Source organism: Rhizophagus irregularis, chromosome 32 (genome assembly GCF_026210795.1).
Source record: "Rhizophagus irregularis chromosome 32, complete sequence".
Taxonomy (NCBI): domain Eukaryota; kingdom Fungi; phylum Glomeromycota; class Glomeromycetes; order Glomerales; family Glomeraceae; genus Rhizophagus; species Rhizophagus irregularis.
The window spans coordinates 1,558,469-1,582,620 of NC_089460.1; the positions used below are offsets into that span (position 1 = coordinate 1,558,469).

The 24,152-nt window shown below is 30.9% G+C and overlaps 10 protein-coding genes across 11 annotated transcripts; 6 read left to right on the plus strand and 4 right to left on the minus strand.

The window, feature by feature from the left end:
• Nucleotides 1-679: 679 nt before the first annotated feature.
• On the minus strand, nucleotides 680-3,843 carry OCT59_023136 (uncharacterized protein). The gene has a single exon (XM_025331258.2). The coding sequence runs from the start codon at nucleotides 3,742-3,744 to the stop codon at nucleotides 1,135-1,137; it is 2,610 nt and encodes an 869-aa protein (XP_025164768.1). The 5' UTR covers nucleotides 3,745-3,843; the 3' UTR covers nucleotides 680-1,134.
• A 118-nt stretch (nucleotides 3,844-3,961) lies between these two features.
• On the minus strand, nucleotides 3,962-4,979 carry OCT59_023137 (uncharacterized protein). The gene is made up of 4 exons (XM_025323004.2): nucleotides 4,809-4,979; nucleotides 4,594-4,743; nucleotides 4,316-4,529; nucleotides 3,962-4,237 (listed from the first exon to the last, which is right to left on the minus strand). The coding sequence occupies exons 1-4, from the start codon at nucleotides 4,838-4,840 to the stop codon at nucleotides 4,202-4,204; spliced, it is 432 nt and encodes a 143-aa protein (XP_025164769.1). The 5' UTR covers nucleotides 4,841-4,979; the 3' UTR covers nucleotides 3,962-4,201.
• Nucleotides 4,980-5,320: 341 nt separating this feature from the next.
• OCT59_023138 (uncharacterized protein) lies at nucleotides 5,321-7,261 on the plus strand. Its single transcript, XM_025328875.2, has 7 exons — nucleotides 5,321-5,623; nucleotides 5,695-5,884; nucleotides 5,949-6,092; nucleotides 6,156-6,420; nucleotides 6,505-6,649; nucleotides 6,719-6,948; nucleotides 7,018-7,261. Exons 1-7 carry the CDS (start codon nucleotides 5,371-5,373, stop codon nucleotides 7,180-7,182), a joined length of 1,392 nt encoding a protein of 463 aa, XP_025164770.1. The 5' UTR covers nucleotides 5,321-5,370; the 3' UTR covers nucleotides 7,183-7,261.
• OCT59_023139 (uncharacterized protein) lies at nucleotides 7,055-7,693 on the minus strand. Its single transcript, XM_025323005.2, has 2 exons — nucleotides 7,536-7,693; nucleotides 7,055-7,466 (listed from the first exon to the last, which is right to left on the minus strand). Exons 1-2 carry the CDS (start codon nucleotides 7,643-7,645, stop codon nucleotides 7,280-7,282), a joined length of 297 nt encoding a protein of 98 aa, XP_025164771.1. The 5' UTR covers nucleotides 7,646-7,693; the 3' UTR covers nucleotides 7,055-7,279.
• Nucleotides 7,694-7,779: 86 nt separating this feature from the next.
• OCT59_023140 (uncharacterized protein) lies at nucleotides 7,780-10,018 on the plus strand (the record flags this gene model as incomplete). Of its 2 annotated transcripts, XM_066150567.1 has the most annotated exons (2): nucleotides 7,828-9,324; nucleotides 9,429-9,431. In XM_066150567.1, 2 exons carry the CDS (start codon nucleotides 7,828-7,830, stop codon nucleotides 9,429-9,431), a joined length of 1,500 nt encoding a protein of 499 aa, XP_066006584.1. The 2 variants fall into 2 exon arrangements, with proteins under 2 accessions (XP_025164773.2, XP_066006584.1); XM_025323007.2 differs by having other exon boundaries at nucleotides 7,780-10,018.
• Nucleotides 10,019-10,262: 244 nt separating this feature from the next.
• OCT59_023141 (uncharacterized protein) lies at nucleotides 10,263-11,483 on the plus strand (the record flags this gene model as incomplete). The annotated part of the gene is made up of 3 exons (XM_025309697.2): nucleotides 10,263-10,421; nucleotides 10,481-11,023; nucleotides 11,113-11,483. 3 exons carry the CDS (start codon nucleotides 10,263-10,265, stop codon nucleotides 11,341-11,343), a joined length of 933 nt encoding a protein of 310 aa, XP_025164774.1. The 3' UTR covers nucleotides 11,344-11,483.
• Nucleotides 11,484-11,550: 67 nt separating this feature from the next.
• Nucleotides 11,551-12,868, plus strand: OCT59_023142 (uncharacterized protein; the record flags this gene model as incomplete). The annotated part of the gene is made up of 8 exons (XM_066150568.1): nucleotides 11,551-11,662; nucleotides 11,737-11,895; nucleotides 11,972-12,076; nucleotides 12,157-12,208; nucleotides 12,276-12,330; nucleotides 12,417-12,426; nucleotides 12,490-12,587; nucleotides 12,680-12,868. The coding sequence occupies 8 exons, from the start codon at nucleotides 11,551-11,553 to the stop codon at nucleotides 12,866-12,868; spliced, it is 780 nt and encodes a 259-aa protein (XP_066006585.1).
• On the minus strand, nucleotides 12,633-13,949 carry OCT59_023143 (uncharacterized protein). The gene is made up of 2 exons (XM_066150569.1): nucleotides 13,143-13,949; nucleotides 12,633-13,075 (listed from the first exon to the last, which is right to left on the minus strand). Exons 1-2 carry the CDS (start codon nucleotides 13,893-13,895, stop codon nucleotides 12,944-12,946), a joined length of 885 nt encoding a protein of 294 aa, XP_066006586.1. The 5' UTR covers nucleotides 13,896-13,949; the 3' UTR covers nucleotides 12,633-12,943.
• A 116-nt stretch (nucleotides 13,950-14,065) lies between these two features.
• OCT59_023144 (uncharacterized protein) lies at nucleotides 14,066-15,630 on the plus strand (the record flags this gene model as incomplete). Its single annotated transcript, XM_025328876.1, has 8 exons — nucleotides 14,066-14,124; nucleotides 14,191-14,314; nucleotides 14,427-14,527; nucleotides 14,609-14,742; nucleotides 14,824-14,928; nucleotides 15,013-15,128; nucleotides 15,191-15,319; nucleotides 15,385-15,630. The coding sequence occupies 8 exons, from the start codon at nucleotides 14,066-14,068 to the stop codon at nucleotides 15,628-15,630; spliced, it is 1,014 nt and encodes a 337-aa protein (XP_025164777.1).
• A 148-nt stretch (nucleotides 15,631-15,778) lies between these two features.
• On the plus strand, nucleotides 15,779-23,721 carry OCT59_023145 (uncharacterized protein). Its single transcript, XM_025328877.2, has 3 exons — nucleotides 15,779-17,761; nucleotides 17,862-19,704; nucleotides 19,785-23,721. The coding sequence occupies exons 1-3, from the start codon at nucleotides 17,430-17,432 to the stop codon at nucleotides 23,190-23,192; spliced, it is 5,583 nt and encodes a 1,860-aa protein (XP_025164778.1). The 5' UTR covers nucleotides 15,779-17,429; the 3' UTR covers nucleotides 23,193-23,721.
• Nucleotides 23,722-24,152: the final 431 nt, after the last annotated feature.

Consider the following 24,152-nt stretch of genomic DNA (forward strand, 5'->3'; position numbering starts at 1 on the left):
AGAAGGATTACATAATAAAAATAATATGGAATACAATTTTATGTAATTATTATGACAGGTTTATTTTATTAATATAACAGATAATATCTATTATAATACTAATAATAATATATATGTTATAAATATAAAACATTGATGTTGTAATTATGTATAAACTATGTCATAATCATATAAAATATATTGTAAAATTCATGTTATAATACATATACAGTATGATATAATGAAATGATGTTTTAATATAATAGCAGGATGTTAACGCTATCACGTGTAAGTGCATAACTCCCAATCTTGGGCCAGTTCGTACGTTAATATCGTACAACGTTAAGGACGTATATCCGTTTTGGCTGGAATTATGATTTTTTGCCGGAATTACAAATTCGTGAAATCATGAATTAATTTAGGGCAGAATTATGAATTCGGCTGAAATCATGAATTGATTTCGGCAGAATTTTGGATTTCGGTTTTGAAATTTCGGATTTTTGCCAATCAATTTCGGGGTCTTCTTATTTTATTTAATTAAATAAAAGTCCGGTGTTTTTTAATAAATTAAAAGTCCGGTGTTTTTTAATAAATTAAAAAAAAAATCTGTTTCTTTTTAATTAATAAAAAAAATGAATTTAATATTCAGAGTTTTCTTAGGGAATTGCTAAACGTCGCCATTTAGAATTTTATTATATTTAAAAATTTCTGATAATTATTTTATTTATTATAATTTTATTTGGAAATCTACAGTTAAAGGTAATTATTTATTTACAAAAGCTAAAATACTATTTCCGATTGGTACAATTTTTTTTCAATTGCTGTGCCCAAATACATTTCAATTGTATATGACGTAAATAGAAGATTACTACGGATATTTCAAATTTTCAAAGATGAATTATCTGTTATGCACATTATAATTTTATTGCTTTTTAATCTCAATCATATCAATTATGCTCGATTTTTACATAAGCCACAGATTTCACTCAAATTTTGTAAAATTGATAATAAAAGAACTAATCGTATATATTATAATTTGTATGTTCTAAATACATTAAAATATTTTTTTCGATGGATATGAATTATAATACAAACGAGTTTATCATGTTTTATTATATTAAAGAATTATTGGTAAAATTAGGTTGAACTAATTAATTAGTCAAAAAGATCATCATCATCCAATTCATGAAAAGTTTGTGTACGTTGACTTTGTTGCGAAGTCACTGAAGGTGAGCTTCGTTGTTCCAATATCGATAATTTCGTGGTATCAGTCATTATTCTTTTTGATGGTGAATCAAATATACTATTAATTCTTCTTTTTACTCCTGCAGACGCTTTTGAAACTGATTTAATTTGATTGTATGTTTCGGGTGTAACAGCTCTAGGATTATCTCCAGTGAATTCATTGTCAATTTCCATTTGTTCTTCACGATCTTGAGTTTGACTTCCACGGCCGCGACCTCGGCCTCTGCCACGGCCACGACCACGACCACGTGTAGTTTTACTAGTTGGTACATAATCTTCGTCTTCAAAATCTTTTTCTTCATCGCACGCACGTCCTTGATCGCGTGTTGAACTTTTGGCTGATATTCTTGTAGTCGATCCGTTATTATCTTCAGATTCATGGTCTCCATCATTAACTGCAGCTACTTGACCACGTCTACGACCTGGACCACTACTTTTGACTGATGAAGTTCTTGCAGGTAATTCATTATCATCTTGTTCCAAGTCGATGATTGCAGCTACTCGTCCACGCCCACGCCCCTGATCGCGCGTTCGAGTAGTGCGGTTTTTAGTTGATGGTGCAGGGGCTTCCAATTCATTATCAAATTCATCATTAAATTCTTGTTCCTCATCGATAACTATCATGCGATCACGCGCTCGAGAATTCCTACTTCTTGTTGTAACACTACTTTTCGGCAGATCAAAATGAACGTCCTCAACGTATTCATCTTGTTCATCAATAGTTACCTGCTGACTTCCTCTAGAAGTACTAAATTTGTTTTGCGAGTTAACTCTTGTTCCACTATCTAAATCCATATCTTCATCCTCATCCAATTCTTCAACTGCAGTGGATCTAGAACCACGACCTCTGCCTCTGCCGCGCCCACGACCGCGCCCACGACCACGACCACGACCGTGACTTGTAGTTGATACAGCCGCCACTGATGTAATGCTTTGCTCTGTTCTCGACTTTTCTAAATAATGTTCAGGATCAAATTGTGTAGACCATTCTTGGTTAAGCCTATCTTTTTCCAATGTTATCACATTCTTGATTTCTGATTCTCCAGGTAACGAATGTTCTGGTATTCCATGATTTATTAAATGATTTTTCATATGTTCTCTAGTCGATTCAAAAAAATCTCTAACGGCATTTTCATCATTCTTATTGACATAGAGATCGATAGAGTTTAAAATTCCATTTTCTGGAAAAAAATGAGATGGCTTCTCTTTTAACGTTTTTGCAAGTTGTCCAATGACAAAATATGTAGCGTTTTTCTGTGATATCTCTTCATCCCCAAAGTCTAACGGGGCGACAAATCGTTGATTTTGAGATCTTTCAGCTTCTTTATAATGGTAAGTCACGATTTTTTGACCATTGCTATCACTATTTGCAATACGGTTTTTAAATTCTTGTTCAAATAAACTAGTTCGTATACGGTTATATTCTCTACTCATTTCTACATTTAATCTGATTAAAGGCAGTGGAGGATTTTCGCCATCTGGGTTATTTTCATTCCATAGTTCTTGTGCACGCACAATCATTTCGTTAACCTTTGATCTCAAATATGTCTCCAACGCTTTATCGTCACCCGGAGAAATATCAGTTTCTCTTTTTATATCAATTGAATCAATTACCATTGGCCTAACTGTACTTAAAAGGATCGGTTTTATTTCATATTTTTTCCCTTTGCGTGGTTTATCATATATTTCCAAAATGCCCACATATTTTGTGATAGCTTCTCCGTCACATAAACTTGTAGCCACTGGAGAACCTGGCTGAATAACATCAAAATTTCTTTGTGAATTGGTTTCAGGAAGTATTCTGCAATCATGTTCGTGTCCCCAGAAAACAATATCCAGAAATTCTGGAAGCATATTTTCTGGTATATAATTTTTAGGACTATGAGGTACTCGATTTTGATGAATTACCATTAAATTGACATAATCGTCGATGTTATCAGGTTTACACCATGTTACCTGATTATTATTAAAGGCTCGATGTAACCTTTCATCTCTTACATTACCAATTCCGAATATATTTAGTTTCGTTGATCCCTTTTCAATAGTTATTGGGTAAACCTCAATGTCATCCACCTTATTGATTTTGCCAAAATAATTAATCAAGTCTGATGATGAGAGTATATCTAATGGACCAACACGTTTAGCTCCAGTTGGATCATCGTGATTACCATGTATAGAAAACACGGGTAAAGCGGTATTGCTATTAGGATTAGAATAATTAACCCGTCTTCCAAAATTTTTATATTGATCACTGGAGATTTTGAAATTAATTTTTTTGTCACCAACCGTAAACTCGTGAAGCAATTTAATTGCTTCATTTAAAGTATAAAGTGACGGTTTATTTTCATGAAATAGATCACCACCTAATAATACCATATCCACTTTATGGTTCTTTGCATGTCGCAGTATTTCTCTGAAAGTGTTGAAGCTATCGGTTCCGCGTGTTGGATCTTGCTCCTGATACCCCAGGTGTATATCAGTCGCGATCATTATTGATAGTGAATCTTTTGAAGGATCCATTTCATAAAGTATAATTATAATTATAAAATAGATAAAAACGAAAAGCTATCTCGTAAATATTTTTCATGAAGAAAAATTATTATATGTGAGTCAGAGCGCAGCCAGAACTATCTAAAATCAGGTGACGCTGCTACACATTTTTATAAAGATAAATGATTGGTTGCACGTGATCAAATTTCTTTACCAGACGCAATAATAAAAGAATATGTCACAGAGTTTATATTTAAAGGATGATTTATTATCAAAATTCTTTATTTATGGTAGTAATGGTTTGAAATTCGCTCCTCCTTAAGCTCTTTTACTTCAAAACTTATGTTTATATTTATTTGATTCATTATAGTAAATTTGATACAGTTGCAAAAAATATGGACATAGTGACAAGCTCAATTTCTAATCTTATAATCTATACTGAATCATGAAAAGCTAATATATTAAATTAGCTTTGGATGGTATAGTGTTAAAAACTTGTTCGCCCTTTTATTATTTGTTGACCCTAAAAAGTTTAATTAATTAGAAATCAATTAAATTCTCGAAACGTTTGTATATATACTTTAGTTAGACCATTACTTACTAATTCTTGTAACGTAGCAAGTCCGTGTCTTCCCCATTCAACGCCTGTACTTGTTGCTTTTTCTTGTGCCATTCCCAAGGTCGAATCAATTTCTTTTTGATGAAATGTAAGTGTTGGATCGATGTAATTATCGTATAAATAAGCTGCACCCCGTGTTTGTGGGAGAATTAACCACAATATAAAAAGAATTTTCATCTCATAATAAAATGGGAACCTAAGTTTAAAAATCATTAATAAATAAAGTTCAAAATGCGAGCAAAAAAATCTTTCAATCTTACCAGAATATTAAACTATCCGCAATTCCTTCGCCAAGAGTGAAAAAAGCCATTACAATCCAATATATTAGCCATGGTAAAATAATTTTTGTGTCATTAGCTTTAATAGCCTTAAAGGAGGCGTAAGCTGGATATAAAAAACCGGCTAAATTACTAAAAGATAAAGTTAATGATTAAGCAATAAAAATAAAAATAAAGACAAGACGGGTCTCAATTACCAGACTATTTTATATAGCAAATATCCAAACATCCGGAAAAATAAGCAGAAAGGCAAGATAAAAATTCAATGCAACGTAACGATAAACGAAATAAAAAAATTATAAAGTGATGCTGCTGGATATTATTTAAAAAAAAAGTTAACAAAGAGAGAGTTTAAAAAAGTTAAAGTTAAAAAATAGATGCAGTATTTGTAATTACGCGTTGTATAGAGACATATAGGGATTAGGGACAATATAACCTTTTTAGATAGTGCCGCCCGGGGCTTTATTATCATAGTTTTAGACGCTGGCTGACATTATCGTAGTTTCGACAAAAGTCGCCGATCATCCATTTTTCGGGATCTGGTCATCTGGGTCAAGGGTCATCATTCATTCTGATCATATGATAAACATTGCCTTTACGGTGTAACAAACAAGAAAGTCATTAAAAGAGATCTCCGGACTCCGATATTTACAATGCCAACAACATGTATTAGGATTATCATTCGTGTCAATTTCTGATTTACTTCTCTAGAACAAAAACACCGTAAAAATTTACCTTAATTATAATTTATAGCCGAGAATGTCTTCAGACGAAGAAGTTGTCACTAGGCGACAGGTCGCAAAAATCAAGCCGCAGTCGTTTTTACCAAAACCTCGACGCGTAGTAACAAATGATTCACCCTTGACTAGTACATCCACATCCGTAACACAAAGTCCGAGTGGAGCCGTCAACCTACCGAAACTTCGTCCAAAGGTTTATTATGATGACGAAGACGATACATTTTTTACGCGAAAGACTACTTTTTCACGAAAAATGAACGCTAAAAAATCACGTATATATTGACAAATTGATAAATCATTGAATTTCGCCGATAAATCAATTAACTTAATTTATTGCGAATAGGAAAGTCGGAAATTTTAAGGACACTTGAAGATAACCCTAAACTTCCTACAAATAGTATTGAGGAAGAGAGACCTAAACAAAAGGCAAAATCAAAGGTTAAAGGAAAGGGGAAGTCATCATTATTAGATTGGACAACTTCAGATGAACCGATTACGTTGGTCGATGAAGAAGACGATCATATTCATTTTTCGTAAGTTCCTTAATTCATTATAAATCAAATAGCAAATTTCACTTGTTAAAATTATATGCTTCAGAGACCTATCAGATGATTTGGAAGATCGAAAGAAACCCATTAAAAATCCAGACAAGAATAGAAGAATTGACGATAAGGAAGATTCTTTAACTCCACCACCAGAGATAAACAGTTATTTACTCCAATCAACGCTTGCTCCATTACAGTAAGAAAATATTCTTTATGATTAATTGATTCTTTTCAAATCTAATGCAAACAACTTTTACAGTGCAACACTCGCACAGTATTCAGGATCATTGCGTTCTGATGGTAATGGATTGGGCTCACCAATTGTATCTTCCGCCTTACAGGATGATATAGAGTTGGAACCTGAACTTTTAGCTATTCAACAATCAGTCAGACAGGAAAAGAATTCGAATCAATCCATAAACACTAAAGTTGAAATCTTGGTGAGTCCTAAACGTCATCCAGGCGTGTTAATAACTGACGAAAATGCTAATTATGACGCTCCTATAAAGTTCATTATAATGGCGGTAAGTACAGTGATGCAACTTGAGTCTTTTGTTTTTTCATTCGTAAATACTGTAACATTTATATTTATATTGCTGTATTTATAGGAAGATACTTTTGAGTCATTAATCACGAGTCTATGTTCCAAAAAAGGAATTAATAAGCAAGATTTAGTACTGACATACAAGAATGTTAGGGTTTTTCCTCGTGGAACACCATCAAGTTTAGGCATGTCCGGACTTGTTCATATGGGTAAATGTTTATGGTACATCTATTTTAGTTATAATTTTGCTTTGATTAAATATTTTCGCTTTTTTTTAGAATCCTATACGAAAGAAACGTATTTGTATTTTAAAGAACAACAGGAACTAGAGAGGAAACGATTGTTCGAGCAATTGGAAGAAGATTCTAGTTCTGGTCAAGGAATTGATATTGAAACAAATGAAACAAATGAAACAAATGATAATGAAATAGAAATGAACGAAGATAAATATCTTTGTCTTAAGTTTCAATGCCAAGACGAAACTATTGAAAAGCTTAAAATCAAAAAAGTAAGTCTTGTCTTAAACCCGTTACAGTACAGTTACTTCAATTAAGTTAAACACTTTCCTTTTTTATAGTCACTTACAATTCAAGAGGTAATTGACCGCTATCGAATAATAAAAGGGGTATCAAAAAGTAGAGAGATTAATTTAATATTTGAAGATGAGCGTTTGTCACCTCATGAAAAATTAATAAATACAGATTTGGAGGACGGTGACATACTGTCTGTCAAAATAATTTAAGATTTTTACAGCGAATTATGTAGTTGTTTGAATTTTACATCTTAATAAATTTTATTAGTAAAAAATTGGTTTAAACGAATCAGCTTGAAAATTAACTTTATACACTGAAACCACCAGTCCTCGCACCCGCTTCCTGTCCTTTTTTAGTTAAGGCTTCACCAATTTTTGTTGTAACATCAATATATTTAGAAAAGCATCTATCAATACAGACAGATTCGCCTTTATTTAATTCACCTTCAATATATTTTGGAGGAATACATTTTTTAAAACAAGAATCCACAATTCTAAACGATAATTAAAAAAAAAATCATTAAAGTAATAAATTTATTTTTTTTTATATTTTATAAAAATACCTATTAAATGTTTCAGTTACAGCTTCATATTCTTGTTCTAGTATAGCAACATTTTGCTGATTTATTGTCTGTTGTGAAGAACCACCGCCTCCAAATGGAAGAAAAGACATCTTTAATTATATATTTGTTTCGTTATCAACAAACTAAATACAAATTTTTTGAGGTGACATTTGATTGGGAGATGATAATTTGGATAAATTTTGCTTAACTATATTAAGGTTTATAAAACAGGATAGTGATTTTTAGTCTTGACGCTCTTTGTATAACTCCCTTTTTTTACTTTATGAGTATTATGAATAAACCACTGAAACCGTCAATACCTAAACGTAAAAATTCATTAAAAAAACAATGGGATAAAACTACCAAAGTAGTTAATGTAAAACAAAAAATTCACTCCAATGTATCAGATAAATATACCGAATTACAAATAGCTACATTTACAAAATGGGTTAATATACAATTACGTACCATAGAAGAAGTGATAGATGAATCTGCGTACTTTTCTCCCACAACAACTACTTTTCCTTTTAATAAGGCGAAAAAAAAGATCCCAGAAATTAATGCAATAGATAAAGATTTTCAAGATGGTAAAAAATTAATAGAATTGCTCGAATTATTCTATGAAAATGATACTGAAGAATTACCAAAACCAGAACGTGGTAATAGTCGAGTTCATTATATACAAAATGTTAATAAGGTTTTAGAGTTTTTACAAAAAAAATTAGATGATAATGGGTTGACCGCATTAAAAGCTATTGGGCCCGTTGATATTGTTGATGGTAATGTTAAATTAACTTTAGGATTAATTTGGTTAATGATATCAAAATTTCATCAAATGATAAGTAACGTTTTTGAAGTAACTGAAGAAGAATTAAATCAAGTTGAAGAAAGATTTAAAAGAAGTGAAATAGTTACACATATTGAAGATAAAAATGGTAATAAAATCGAAATTTCTCCTAAAAGTTTTATAAATACTACTTTTGAAGAGTTTCAATCTAAATTTAGAAGTCATTTTATTGAAAGTTCGAGTAGTGATAATAACAGTATACTTAATTCTCCTACTATACTTGAGGAAGAACCTGAAGAATTAATCTACGAAGATAAATCAATTGAAAATCAATCAACTGAGAATGAATCAACCGAGTGTAAATTAACTAAGGAACAGTCAAGTGATAATCAGTTAACTAAGAATAAATCAACTGAGAATAATACTATTAAACCGACTCTCCGAAATAATAGTGTACGTAATCGTATTTTATCAAATAGTAGTAATAGATTATCATTACCTCCAAATTATAATGATAGTAATGGTGAAGGAAAGAGGAATTTTAATCCTAATTCACCCGCTAGATTTAGAACATTACGTTTAAAGTCATCATCATCATCACCAGCAAATTCATCATCTGGATTATTATTTTGGATCAACATGCAATTAATTGATTATGCCTCAATATTACCTATAACTTGTTATCCTATTGAAGATTTTATTGGAATGAATGATGGAATTATATTAGCAGCTTTAATTCATCATTTAAATATGGAATGGATTGATGATTTTGATTTATTAATTAATGATAAAGAAGGAGAAAGTGAAAATGATAAAGAGATTAGAATAAAAGAAAGATTAACAATGTGTTTTAATATAATAAATGATAGATTAAATATTACACAATCAAAAGCATTAACTTCAATGTTAATTGAAAAAGATTATAGTGATAAAGAAAGATTAAAAAGAACCGGATTGGCTTGGAGTGTTTATATAAGTGAAATATTTTTATCTATAACTAATGTAATGAATAAGAGAAAAGAAATAAGACGACAAAGCAAATTAATTTTACTTAATGAAAATGAGGAAACTACTGAATTTAAAGAAACAGAAGAAACTTCATCTAGTAAGATTGAAGATAGTACAAAATTAAGAGGATGTCTTTCTTCTTTTAAGAATAGTAATAGCACACCCCCATCAAAGAGAAATTCAATGGCTACATCAAATTTACCTCCCTTACCTCCTTGGACTCCTAAAGTATCATTGATTTCAGCTGTGTGGGATTGGACACTAAGTTGGATGACTAATGATAATGATAGTGATAATTATGATAGTGATGATTATGACAAAAATGGTAAATTAAAAGAAAAGGAAATGAGGACAATCAGTAAGGGAAGTTTAGCAAGTAAATCTAGACAAAATAATTGGGATATCACAAACATCAATGAATGGAAAAATAATGAAAATAAACCCGATGATGATGGTCCTCTTCAATTACTAGCAAACACTCATCAACCTGCTCTGTATATGTATTGGAATTAAAATATTTTGTTTAACTAATTGTATGTTTATATTATATATTTCTTTTTATTTATTTAATTATATTAATCCCTTATGTATGACATGTGACTTGTATTACAAAATTATTATAATTCGATTAATATATTATGATTAAATCTAAAATTTCAAATTGCGAGAGAAAAATGTTCTTAGCATCAACCCATTAAGATCATAAAAAAAAAGCAATCCTTTATTTACAATCCGACTTCATTTATAATTATAATTATCATATATTATATTGCAATTCGTTCTTTTTTTTTTTTTGAAAGTCACCACACGAAACGCGAAATACGTTTACAGATGTTACACGATCAGTAATCGCGAAAAATCGACAATTTTGGTCACGTGGGGGTGAACTTTGATGCTCCTAATCTCTCAAATGCATATCTGACTTGTAAGCAATGCCTTTCTCTCATCATAGTCATTCAGGTCAATTTTGCCAACATGCGACAGGAATGCTGGAGGAAATTATTCAGGAAGCTATTAAAAAGAAATTTATAGTATATGGGCTATCCGAACATTGTCCGAGATATAGGATAGAAGATTTGTATCCCGAAGAGGTAAAACATAAATACAAATGAATTATAAAAGCATTTATGAACTTTTCTCTCTATTTTAGTCTCACCTCCAACCATTGGATTTATCCAAAACATTTGAAGAATTTGTAAAGGAGGCACGTAGATTACAAGAAAAATACAAGTCTCAAATCACTCTTTTAGTTGGATTAGAATCCGAAACAATCACCAGTTCTTCAACTTCTGAAGCTCTTGACTTGATAGAGAAATATTCTCTTGATTATGTTGTTGGATCCGTTCATCATGTACACGAGACTCCGATTGATTTTGACTTAGAAATGTTTGAAATTGCACTTTCAAAGTCATCATCAAATAAACAACGCATTGAAAATAATCCAGAAGAAAATTTATTCGCAGAGTATTTTGATTCTCAATATCAAATGTTGCAAAATATCAAACCAATTATTGTTGGACATTTTGATGTTATAAGGATTTATAGGCCTAATTTTATTTTTAGTGATTTAATTTGGAAAAAGGTTGAGAGAAACATAGATTATGTTGTTAATTATGGTGGTTTATTTGAAATTAATTCTGCCGGATTTAAAGTTGGTTTACCTGATGCTTATCCACAAAGAGATATTTTACAAGTAAGTTAATTTGATATTATTTACTTATAAATTATTTTATCAAACATATGAAATTTTTTAAACTGGCTTTTTCTTTTCTTTTATCAAAGTTGATTTTAAAAAAAGGAGGTAAATGTACAATTTCAGATGATAGCCATGGTGTATTAAGAGTTGCAATGCATTATGATAGGCTGTACAATTATCTTAAAGAAATGAATATAAATGTATTGTACTATTTAGATTATAATATAGAAGATAATATCGAACATAAAAAGGTTATTGTAAAAGAAATGAAAAATGTATTAGACCATCCTTTTTGGGACCAATTTAATTCTTCATAATATTTGACGCGTAAATTGTATAAAATTAATTTCAACCAAAACATATGTATAATCTGTATATCAATATATAATTTAGCCAGATTTTAATTTATAATAATAAACGCGTATCATCTAGATCTAGAATTTAGATGAAATTTCTCACACTTTACAACTTTCTTCTTATTAAGATAACGATCCATTTAAAATTTTTAAAAATTATAAGAAAAGATGACTCCAATTATTGAAGAAACCAAGAAACCTCAAAGTATGCCAACTGGTCCTCGAAATGTATTACGTTCCAATGACTCGGCAAGCCTTTGGAATTGTACACTTTCTCCAGGTAAACTTGAAAAATTTCATAAACTATATTACATACATACATACATAAACTTAGTAATATTTATTACTTAATAGGTTGGTCCCGAGAGGAATGCGACATCTTACGGAAAGCTCTTATGAAATATGGAATTGGAAATTGGGCACAAATTATTGCGTCGAATTGTCTACCCGGGAAAACCAATGCCCAAATGAATCTGCAGTTACAAAGAATGTTGGGGCAGCAAAGTACTGCAGGTAAAAATAATATTTATTTTCGTTGACTGAATTTTCTTTCATTGTAATGCATTTTAAGAATTCTATATAATCCAAGAATTTGCCGGTTTGCATGTCGACCCATTGGTTATTGGAGAAAAGAACTCGAAAATCCAAGGACCAAATATAAAACGCAAAAACAATTGCATTGTTAATACTGGAAGTAAGTTCCGTGAAATTTAGGAATTTTTAAATTTTTAAATGTTATAAATGGGTTCAATATATATATATATTTATTTATAGGTAGACCGTCACGCGAAGAAATCAAGCGCAGAATTCAGAAAAATAAGGAATTGTAAGTAAATCATACTTTTTTTGAAGTTATTAGTTATATTTCTAATCTGTCAATTATTGCCTCCCAGATACGAGATCCCGGAAGAGGAATGGAGCAATATAGTTTTGCCAAAACCGGAAGATGTAGGTATTACCAGTAATTTTTATAGGCATTTAAATTTTCAAATGTAATAATTCATCGACTTCTTAACCAACAATTATGAATATAGCCACAGACAGGTAAGAATATTTAGTGAATTAATAAAAGAAACTAACGAATACTGAATAACGTATTTTCTACAGCTTTAAATGCGAAATACGAAGAACTACGTCGTTTGCAAGACGAACTTGCAAATGTACAAGCACAAATAACTGAAATACGGAATAAAAAACGCGAAAAGGTTTTTGTTTTAAAAATATATATATATATATATGTATATAATTTTTGAGTTTAATTAATGTATGTATATATTAAAGCTTTTCTTATTGATAGGATCAAGAAATAACAAACGAGTCAAATGAGTCAAATGGGTCAAACGAGCCAAATAAGTCAAATGGGTCAAACGAACCAAATGGGTCAAATGAGTCAAATGAGCCATCAATTGCAAAAGAAGAGATCAACTCTGACAATACAAAGCAAAGGAGGTCGACACGTAAGATTAAAAAGACAAGGAGTTCGTAGACAGTCGAGAGATGATCTTGATTTTTCCACGCACTATAGATTTTATATTCTTAGAACAAAAGTGTATTATAATTTTCATTTTTTTTCTTTTTGTATGTACTTTTTCTTTTCTTGGTCAGAAAATTTCTCTAAACTATATCTTAACATCACCCTCGGCATTTTAGTTGCATGCATGTCCAGAAAATTAACAAGAGTTTTCTTAGATTTCTATAGAAAAGAATTATTTCTAAATATTATAGAAAAAAAGATTCAAAATTATTTCATTTAGACTTACCTTGCCCATTTCCCTTAACATCCACCCAGTAGCCTTGTGAATTAGATCTTCCTTGTCATCTAACAAAATTTCGGACAGTTTTACTGTATCTTCATATTCACCCCGGTTAATAAAGAGCTGGGTCGATACGATAGCGATCCTCCTATCCCAAAGACGCTCCGAGGTTATCAATTTTTCGTAAAGCCACGTTTTTTTAAGTTCAGGCTTATTTATAAGATAAGAACCAACTACATGAGCTGCTGACATATCAACCAAATCCCAGTTATCAATTCCCTCTTTCATCTCAGTAGTATAAAATTCGAATAACTCTTTTTGCTCATTTAAATCTTGAGATATTTTAAATTTGTCAACTATATTAATGACCGATAATAACCTTTCCTCGTGATACTTCGATTCTATAAGACTTTTCAGTATCGTAAAGGGCAAAAAACCAAGACTTTTCGAAATTGATCTAACATAAGGAACTTTAAGTCCTAAAAAAATGTCTCCACGACCATACTCATCAGTTCGAAAGTATTTTACAAGCGTTGCAGCTCTTTTTTTTGATGCCTGAGCAGCGAGTTGTTCATGAATGCTGGAGAGTGTTGGATTAATTTTTATTACAGTTGATTCGGACTTTAGGGTTACTTTATTATCAATAATAGTTTTTGTTTTACGACGTTTTGTAGGTTGCGTTGATGTTTCAGTTGAAATACGTTTTGATCCTACTTTTTCTACGTTTCTTGCTTTTTGTTTACTACGCGTTTCCACCATATTGTATCTTTTTTGTTAATATATGAATTTTTTTTAGTCAGAACATGTTTTTTTGTACATTCATTTTATTTATTTTCATAATCCCAATTTAGAAAGATGATTAGTGCGAGATAATCTAGTCCGCAGTAAGCATTTACTCTCTTTTTTTAAAAATTTTTAACCATAGAAGAATGACATTACAAGAAAAACCGGAAATATTTACTCACATAAAAAAAAAATTATCATTCGGGTAAATTGTATATTATTATCTGTAATTATTAAAATTTTTTGCTAAAATACTTTCCAATTTGTATAGTACGTATGCCGTTAAGTGGATACCTTTTTCAGCAAAGTTCGTAGTTTTAGGGCAACACCCTAGAGGGACCGGTTTGTTTCAAGTTTATGAACTTAATGAGCAAGAATTAATGTTGATTAAAGAGGTAATAACGAGATCTTGATTTTTCTAATGTTTTCTAACAAGCTAGAACCTGTCCGCGTTTATAATATTATAATCATTTTTAAATTGATATATATATTTTTTTTATGTAATAGCGTGAAACTGGGGGCGCGTTAAAGTGTGGAACATTTGGTGCATCGAGTCTTAATGCTCGTCATTTAGCAACTGGGGATTTTGATGGACGTCTCGCTCTTTGGTAAAAAAATATTATCATTTTTATTTGAATTCTATACTTTAATGAAATTATAATTTAAATCAAAAAATTTTTATTATCTAGGGATCTTGAATATACTGAAGCACCGGTGTTTTCCATCAAAGCTCATTCAAGTATCATTAACGATATTGACGGATGTGGTGGATCCATCACATCTTCGCACGGACCACCAGAATTAGCAACTGCAAGTAGAGACGGTAAGTTATTATTTTATAGTGTATCTTTTTGAAATTCTTAAATGCAATTGACGCGTTTTGCTAAATTTGAATTCAGTTTAGGAACCGTTAAAATATGGGATATCAGGCAGAAAAATCAACCTGTTATTAAAATTGATTCAATGGAAGAAGCCAAGGGATCCAGGGATACTTGGTGCGTTGCATTCGGTATGTTTTTTTTACATTTTTTTTATTATTATTACTTATTTTTATATAATTGATATAAATAAACAATTTGACGTGATATTATAGGAAACGCGTGGAATAACAAAGAGCGAGTATTAGCAGCTGGTTATGATAGTGGTGAAATAAAATTATTTGATTTAAAAGCAATGTCAACTTTATCAGAATTGACAATCTCTTCTGGGGTACGATTCTCAAATTAATTGAACTTTTTTTTTATCAATCATTAACAAGATATTTGATTTAGGTTGTTTCTCTAGAATTTGATCGTCAATATACAAAACTCAACAGATTAACTGTAGGTTCCCTTAAAACTTTAGAAGTATTTGAAATCAATGAAGAGGACAAATTAAAATCATTAGCCACGGGAAAACATGTAAGTAAAGAATCATTTTTTTTTTAAAGAAAATATTACAAAATTAATTTAGGTTAATAATATAGGAAGATGACACAACAAATTGGTGTGTACGTCATGTTCCCCAATCTCCAAATTTGTTCATGGCATCAACTAGTTCTGGGGCCGTTAACTTATATCAAATTAAAAATAAGTCATTAAAATTGATGACTAGTGCCACTGTAACCGAACAACCTGTGGCTTCTGTTGACTGGCATATAAATAAATCCGGTTTAACTGTTTTTACATCATTTGATGGGACAATCGGTGTGAATATTGTTACTAATATTTGAGTAAGGGATACATTTATATTTTTGGAATTTGAATATCTAATTTTAATTCTTTTCTATAAAAGAAAAATAATATAGTTATACTTTTTTTATCTCAATCAAACTTTTTTTTTTTTTTTAATAATTTTATTTTTATTTTAATATTATTTTTATAACTATCGTTAATAATATTTGAAACACTTTTTTACTAATAATGTTCTAAATTTGAAACATGATTATCGAAAGATTACATATGATTTTTTTATAAAATAAGTTATGTCATAGTTGATGGTTACGTAACACAAAAATGAGCGGATATTGTTTTATGGCTTGGACTTATAGGAAAATCGGGACAAGTTTTTTAGGGTTTAACCCTTTTTACTATTTAGATGTCATTAAAAATTTAACGAAAAAAAAAAAGAAAAAAAAATCAAACATCAAACAAGTATGATACAAAGGGGAAAATTTAATAACCAATTTATTTGTACAGAATTTAAGAATTAATTAAAATACTTAAAAATATCTTCGCGATTTCAAAAAGAAGATAAAGAAAACGGCAAAGATCCAGTTGAAAATAGTTTATTTATAATATTGTAATTTTGATTATGTGGGATAAAACTGGAAATTAATAGTATCAGATCATGCCGAGACTTTTGTGGCGCATTTGAAAATCAATACTTTTTTTTGAACAGAATGTTTATTTTAAATAGGTGAGGATCAAATAAAGATCCATAAATAAAGTAAACAGGTTTTTTTCTATTTATATAAGGTTCATGCCGAGTGGATAGATCGCAATCGCAATGACCGCTTCAAAAAAAAATTTCCATACATGGATAGTTTACTTCGCCTTAACAAGCTTTTAATAAATCAAGTTTCTAATTTATTTTTACTGCTAAACTAAAAATGGGGGCTGATCGGTTTGATCATATTTCCAAATTGTGCACTTTAATTTTTTTTTAGGATATTAATTAATTCAAAATTCCATGGTTAATATTTATTTGCATGATCAAATTTCACATAGAATAAAAGATTAACCGCCTTGAAATTAATGTTAAATGTTAAATTCAAGTTATTGTTCGAGAAATTTTTCGTATCACACATTCTACTTTTATATTCGTGGCCTTTTTCTTCTCTTTTTACTCCCCAATATTTTTAATTAATCTTTTAATTAATCTTGTGAAATTTAGTTTCATAAAGACTGTGCTGTAACTTTCGCTTTTATTAATAGAAAAAAAAAAATTTTTTTTTTCTATTTTTTTCTATATTTAAGGGAAAAAAAAATAAATTAATCCGTGCATAATATTAATAAGATAAATTTCGGCCTTTTACTCGTTACTTTATATGTACGATTAATAGGTTGTGTAATATAATCAAGTAATCATATAATATATTCGTGTACACAAGGAAATTAATTTCGAACCCACTTAAAGAAAAAATTCAGCCGCAAGATATAGCTAAAAATAACTATAATATTTGTTTTATGCGCATATAACTGTTTGTTGAACCTTACCCTTAATAAGTATTTCTGCTTGATATACATTGCCATAATACACAAATTTCGAAGTAATATTTTAATTGCATATTTTAGATACTAATAATAATCCTTCTACAAACCATTCCCCCCCTTTACCCCTTCTTTTCCTCTTCCCTTCTTTTTTTTACAAAAGTTGACGCTTTTATTTTGTTCAGAGGAAGGAAAAAAAGGATTTTATTTCATTATATTTTATATTTAAAATTTAAAAAAAATTAATTAATTAATTATAAAAATAATAATAATAATAAAAAAAAAAATATTTATTTGAACACTTTAAAACCCAATCATAATGGGTAAAAAAAAGAATACCTCTTCTTCGGTAGAGGAAAAAACAGACCTTTCAGCAATACAAAATATATCTCAAGATACAATATCTTCAACGCTTCGCGAACGTTTTCAAAGAGACAACATTTATACTCGCATAAACCATTCCGCACTCATAGCAATAAATCCATACAAAACCCTTCACATCTTCAGTGATTCAACTGTTCAAGAATATGTTGCAGACTACAAAGACACTTCAGGTCAAAGAGCTACTTTACCTCCTCATTCCTTTCAACTTGCTTCACAGGCTTATTTACATATGAGACGTACTGGACAAGATCAGTCCATCATCTTAAGGTAAGTTTATTCTCTCAAAAAAAAAGTGCCCCAAATTTTTTTTCTTAAAAAAAAAGTTACTTATTTTAATTTTATTTATTAAATTTTTAAATAATAATAGTGGAGAATCAGGTAGTGGAAAATCAGAAACTCGAAAACTTTTGGTTAAACAATTAATTGCTTTAAGTTCACATAACAAGAGCAACAAAAAAGAATCTAGAGTTCAAACTCAAATCCCATTTTCAGAAATTATTTTAGAATCTTTTGGTAATGCAAAAACAATATCTAATAATAATGCTTCCCGCTTCGGTAAATATACCGAACTTCAATTTAATGAACGTGGTAGATTAATTGGAGCTAAGACGCTTGATTATCTTTTGGAAAAAAGTCGTCTTGTTAAAGTTCCCCCAAATGAACGAAATTTTCATATATTTTATTATTTGATCGCTGGAACTTCACAAGAAGAGAGAACGCATCTTCATCTTACTGACGCTACACAATATCGTTATCTTAATATTCCTAAAGGAACTAGAGCCAATTTAGATGATACAAACAATTTTAATGAATTGAAACAAGCTTTAAAGTCTTTAGGATTTCATAAGAAACATGTTGCACAAATGTTTCAACTTTTAGCTGCCATTTTACATTTGGGTAATATACAGTTCACTCAAGATCCTAATAATAATAAACAAAGGGAAGCAGCTTTAATAAAAAATCAAGAAGTTTTAGATTTAGTTGCGGACTTTTTAGGAGTGGATCCTAAAGCTCTTGAGAATGTACTTACATATAAAACCAAATTAATTAAAAAAGAAATGTGTACAATATTCTTGGACGCGGATTCTGCTTCGGTTCAACGTGATGATTTGGCAAAAGCACTCTATTCTTTATTATTTAGTTGGATTGTAGAATATATTAACACAAAACTTTGTAACGAGGATTTTGCCAGTTTCGTTGGTCTTCTTGATCTTACTGGATTTCAAAATTTAACATCAAATTCACTTGATCAATTTTGTGTAAATTTTGCAAATGAAAAGATTCACAATTTTATTTTAAAACATATTTTCGATTCACGTCAAGAAGAGTATACAAGTGAAGGAATTAACGTTCCTGATATAGCTTATTTTGATAATTCAGCATGTCTTCAAATGATTTCTCATCCATCATCAGGATTAATCGCAATTATGAATGATCAAGCCAACAAATCTTCTCGTAAAACTGATCATACCATGTTAGATGCTTTCAATAAGAAATATTCAGAACATAGTTCTTTTACACCTACTGGTAAAAGTTTGAATGCTCTTCCTACTTTTGGTATTCAACATTACGCTGGACAAGTTACTTACGACGTCACAGGATTTCTTGAGAAGAATACTGATACTCTTAGTGCTGATTTTGTTTCTCTATTCCGTGGTGCTGAAGAATCATATAATAGTTTTATTGTTGGTTTGTTCACTGATAAGGCTGTTGCTACAGAATCTCATCCTCGAAATGATAATACTATTGTTGCAGCTCAACAATCTGTCAAACCTATGCGTGCTCCATCAATGCGCCGTAAAAAGGGTCAAGAAACTAAGGGACAAGAAACTCCTGAAATCTCTTCAAAACCTAAAGTTTCTTGTGTTGCAACTCAAATTTCATCAGCTTTAGATGAACTTTGTGATACACTTGAAGAGACTACTCCTTGGTATGTTTTTTGTATACGTCCAAATGACACACAGCTCCCTAACCAATTTGATCCAAAAGTTGTACAATCTCAAGTAAAATCATTTGGATTAACGGAAATTGCAAAGAAATTACAGTTTGATTATACTATCTCTTTTACACATGAAGAATTTTTAGAGAGATATGAACCTATTTTGGATTCAATGGGACTTGATCAATCAAGGGATCCTAAAGCTAAATGTGAAGCTTCTTGTACTATTTTTGGTTGGTCAATTTCTGATATGGCTGTTGGTCAAAATAAGGTTAGTTGATTTAGAAAAAGTTATTTTTATATTTTATCTATACCATAAACGTATTATCTAATTTAACCAAATTTTAACAGACATATTTAAGTGAAACTGCATGGCGAAACTTGGAAGATAATCTTCGTAATATAGATAATGAAGAAAAACGTAAAAAGAAAGATAAAAAAGCAGTTACAAGTACAGCAGATGTATCATCTCAACAGTCTTACCCTTCAAATAAAGAATTAGATGTTCCTCGCCCTCTTTATTCAAGAGGATTTGATCAAAGATCTTTTGTTTCTGGTGATGATAATCGCTCAAACTTTTCTGATGATGAATACTATCAAGATGAAGCACTTAGTCAATACGATGATAATGTATCTTCCTATGGTTCAGATGTATACGCGCCTTCACATAATATGTTCAAAGAAATGGAAGCAAAGAAAATGTTAAATGAAGAAGACAACGCATTGGAAGAAGCTGAAGAACCTCGCAAAACTACAGCTGCTCGTAAGAAGTGGGTATTTCTTACTTGGTTCCTTACGTGGTGGGTTCCCCCTTGCTTCTTACGTTGGTGTGGTGGTATGAAAAGAAAAGACATTCAAATGGCATGGCGTGAAAAAGTTGCACTTTGCATAGTTATTTCTCTTATTTCTGCTTTTGTCATATTTATTCTCGCTGGATTGGGTAGAATTATTTGTCCAAAAGTTTTTATTTTCACGGCAGAAGAATTATCAACACATAATGTTAAAGACAATCCTGATAGTACTTATGTAGCAATTCGTGGAGAAGTTTTTATTTTGAGTACATTTGCCCCTCGTCATTACCCACCTAATTTAGTATCTACAGATTCAATTTTGTCATATGGCGGTTCTGATGCATCTAGTTTGTTTCCGGTTCAAGTTAGTGCTCTTTGCAACGGAATTGATGGAAATGTAGATCCTTCTGTAACATTCGATTTCACTGGCAATGCTACTCAGGATGAAAATGCTAAATATCACGATTTCCGTTATTCTACCAATGATTATCGTCCAGACTGGTATTTTACAGAAATTTTAAAGAAAATGAGATCAATTTATCTTGTAGGTCAAATGGCAATACCACCACATATAGTCAAAGAAATGGCAATTAGAGATCAAGACAAAAGGCAAATTGCTATCATCAATGATAATATTTATGATATAACACCTTATGTAACTGGTGGTCGTCGAGCTATAGATCAAAATGGTCAAAATGTGCCAGGTGTTAATGTAGATTTTTTGCTTCCTGATATTGTTGGCCTTTTCACAAATTTTAATGGACTTGATATATCAAAAAGCTTTAATAGTTTAAAAATTGATCCTGATACTAGAAAACGTCAAGAAGTTTGCTTGAAAAACTTATTTTATGTTGGGAAAGTAGATCATCGTAACTCACCACAATGCTTATTTGCAAATTATATTTTACTCGTATTTTCAGGTATATTGGTTGCTGTTATTGCCTTCAAATTTTTGGCAGCTCTCCAATTAGGCGCAAAACGAGAACCGGAAGAACATGATAAATTTGTTATATGTCAAGTTCCCTGTTATACTGAAGGTGATGAATCTATGCGTAAAACTTTAGATTCTTTGGCCATATTAAGATATGACGATAAACGCAAACTTTTATTTATTGTTTGTGATGGTATGATTGTCGGTAGCGGTAATGATAGACCAACACCTCGTATTGTATTAGATATTTTGGGAGTTGATCCAAATTTAGATCCTGAACCTCTTAGTTTTCTATCTCTTGGTGAAGGTTTAAAACAACATAATATGGGCAAAGTATATTCTGGATTATATGAATGTAATGGACATGTTGTTCCCTATTTAGTAGTAGTCAAAGTTGGTAAACCAAGCGAAAGATCTCGACCTGGTAATCGTGGTAAACGTGATTCTCAGATGGTTCTGATGAGATTTTTAAACAAGGTCCACTTCAATTGTGAAATGACTCCATTAGAATTAGAAATGTATCATCAAATCAAGAATGTTATCGGGGTTAATCCAAGTTTTTACGAATATATTCTTATGGTTGACGCTGACACAGAAGTAATGCCAGACTCATTGAATCGCCTCGTTTCCGCTTTTATGCATGATACTAAAGTAATGGGTCTTTGTGGTGAAACAACTCTCGCTAATGAAAAAGATTCTTGGGTTACTATGATTCAAGTATATGAATATTACATATCTCATCATCTTGCAAAAGCTTTTGAATCACTCTTCGGAAGTGTTACTTGTTTGCCTGGTTGTTTCTGTATGTATAGAGTCCGTACACCCGATTCTCATAAGCCTTTATTGATTGCCAACCAAGTTATTGAAGATTACTCCGAAAATATTGTTGACACTCTTCATAAAAAGAATTTACTCCATCTTGGTGAAGATCGTTATTTAACAACTCTTATGATGAAACACTTTCCAAATTATAAAATGTCATTTGTTCCCGACGCGCAATGTAAAACTTATGCTCCTGACCAATGGGCTGTACTTCTCTCACAACGTCGTCGATGGATTAACTCTACCGTGCACAATCTTATGGAATTGGTCTTTTTGCCTCAACTTTGTGGTTTCTGTTGTTTCTCTATGCGTTTTGTGGTCATGATTGATTTGTTTGCCACTCTTATTATGCCTGCGACTGTTGCATATCTTGGATTTTTAATATACACAATTGTTAAAGATCCAACGACAATTCCAATTACATCTCTAATGTTGTTAGCTGCCGTATATGGTCTTCAAGCTATTATATTTATTCTCCGCCGGAAGTGGGAACATGTTGGTTGGATGATTGTTTATATACTTGCCATGCCTGTTTTCTCGTTCTACTTACCTCTTTATGCATTTTGGCATTTTGATGACTTTTCATGGGGTAATACACGCTTGGTTGTAGGTGAGAAGGGCAAAAAATTTGTAGTGGCGGATGAAGGAAAATTTGATCCAAAAAGCATACCTAAAAAGAAATGGTCAGATTATGAACAAGAACTTTGGGAAGTCGGTACACAAGGATCACAAGAATCGGCCCATTCAAGAGCTTCAGATCGTTCATACCGAAGTGGTCGATCCGCTAAAAAAGCTGGTTCTGCCGCTGGATCTGTTGCTGGCGATTATTATGAAGAGCGTAGTAAGAGAAGTCGTTCTCGGTCACCCGCACCTCCATATGATGATCCAAACAGACCTTATGCTCGCTCTAACTTTGGTGGTGCTGAGATGAGCCAAAGAGGATCAGTGTATGGTATTGGACGTGGCGAATATGATGTTTATGGTGCTGGATCAAGACCCGTTAGTTTAATAGAAGGTGGACATGCAGACAGTGACTTCCCCTCAGATGAAGAGATTCTTCAAGGAATTCGAAATATATTATCAACAGCTAATTTAATGTCAATTACAAAGAAGCAAGTTCGCGATGATTTATCTCAATCCTTTGGCATGGACATGAGTGCAAAGAAAGAATATATTAACAATTGTATAGAATTGATCCTCCAAGGAAAACTTTAAAATCATTTAATATTACTTTTTTAATTTTACTTAATAACATTTAGAAATATACATATATTCAAAATACAGTAATCATTTACTATCTATTTACGATAAATTTTACCCTAAAAAAAAACTCTTAAAATAATTATTTTAGTATATTTCCTACTGGTCAATTTAATGAAAGATGTATTTTTTTATTATGTAGTCTAATTTGTAGAAAAATTAGTTTGAAATGATTCAATTACGAATATTTAATTGGGAAATCTTGTATTTTACTTTAAAAAGTTTTTTTTTTATCTTTATTTTTGATTAGGACTTTGGATTTTAATTTTTGAGGAAATTTTCTTTTATTAAAAAATTTAGGTTGTGAAATAATATAATTGAGGGCGTTTATTAGAATTTTTTTGTATCTTTTTTTTTATTAATTATAAAAAATCTATTATTATGATTATATTGATCATATTAATTAACTTATTTAAAAATAATGCTTTTTACATTTATTATTATAATTTGAATTGATTTGTTTATTACATATCAAATGGTTAAACATTTATTATGTTGTTCAAATAAAATCTAATAAACTAATCAAAGGTTAGAAACACATGTTAAGCAAACTCTAATTTATTTATATACGGTAACGACGCAAAAATATGAATCTTGACCCGTCACATGGATTAATCTTGACCCACTGCATGCACATTGTCGATCACATATATTTTACAATACACCATGAATAGGATCGACAACGTGCATGCAGGTGGGTCAAGTTTCACGTACGTGACGCAAAAGTATCGGACTTGACCCTCCTCGTGGTGCTAAGTTGACCCGGTCAATTATGCATGTTTATGCATAACAAAAAATTGTATTTCTTGACCCGAAATGTGATAATCGATAATGTGATAAATTTAAAATGCTCAATTTCTTTTTTTTTTGTAACACAAGATTTTTTAATCTTTTTTATTACAGTAACGCGAAACT

Coding starts and splice junctions, on each gene's coding strand:
- OCT59_023136 (XM_025331258.2), bottom strand. CDS start 3,744: ATGGATCCTTCAAAAGATTCACTATCAATAATGATCGCGACTGATATA.
- OCT59_023137 (XM_025323004.2), bottom strand. CDS start 4,840: ATGTTTGGATATTTGCTATATAAAATAGTCTG. Junction 4,744..4,808: donor TTGCTATATAAAATAGTCTG/GTAATTGAGACC, acceptor TTTATCTTTTAG/TAATTTAGCCGGTTTTTTAT. Junction 4,238..4,315: donor TTGCTACGTTACAAGAATTA/GTAAGTAATGGT, acceptor TAAACTTTTTAG/GGTCAACAAATAATAAAAGG.
- OCT59_023138 (XM_025328875.2), top strand. CDS start 5,371: ATGTCTTCAGACGAAGAAGTTGTCACTAGGCGACAGGTCGCAAAAATC. Junction 5,624..5,694: donor AATGAACGCTAAAAAATCAC/GTATATATTGAC, acceptor TATTGCGAATAG/GAAAGTCGGAAATTTTAAGG. Junction 5,885..5,948: donor GACGATCATATTCATTTTTC/GTAAGTTCCTTA, acceptor TATATGCTTCAG/AGACCTATCAGATGATTTGG.
- OCT59_023139 (XM_025323005.2), bottom strand. CDS start 7,645: ATGTCTTTTCTTCCATTTGGAGGCGGTGGTTCTTCACAACAGACAATA. Junction 7,467..7,535: donor GTAACTGAAACATTTAATAG/GTATTTTTATAA, acceptor ATTATCGTTTAG/AATTGTGGATTCTTGTTTTA.
- OCT59_023143 (XM_066150569.1), bottom strand. CDS start 13,895: ATGGTGGAAACGCGTAGTAAACAAAAAGCAAGAAACGTAGAAAAAGTA. Junction 13,076..13,142: donor TGTTAAGGGAAATGGGCAAG/GTAAGTCTAAAT, acceptor TCTTTTCTATAG/AAATCTAAGAAAACTCTTGT.
- OCT59_023145 (XM_025328877.2), top strand. CDS start 17,430: ATGGGTAAAAAAAAGAATACCTCTTCTTCGGTAGAGGAAAAAACAGAC. Junction 17,762..17,861: donor GATCAGTCCATCATCTTAAG/GTAAGTTTATTC, acceptor AAATAATAATAG/TGGAGAATCAGGTAGTGGAA. Junction 19,705..19,784: donor TGGCTGTTGGTCAAAATAAG/GTTAGTTGATTT, acceptor AAATTTTAACAG/ACATATTTAAGTGAAACTGC.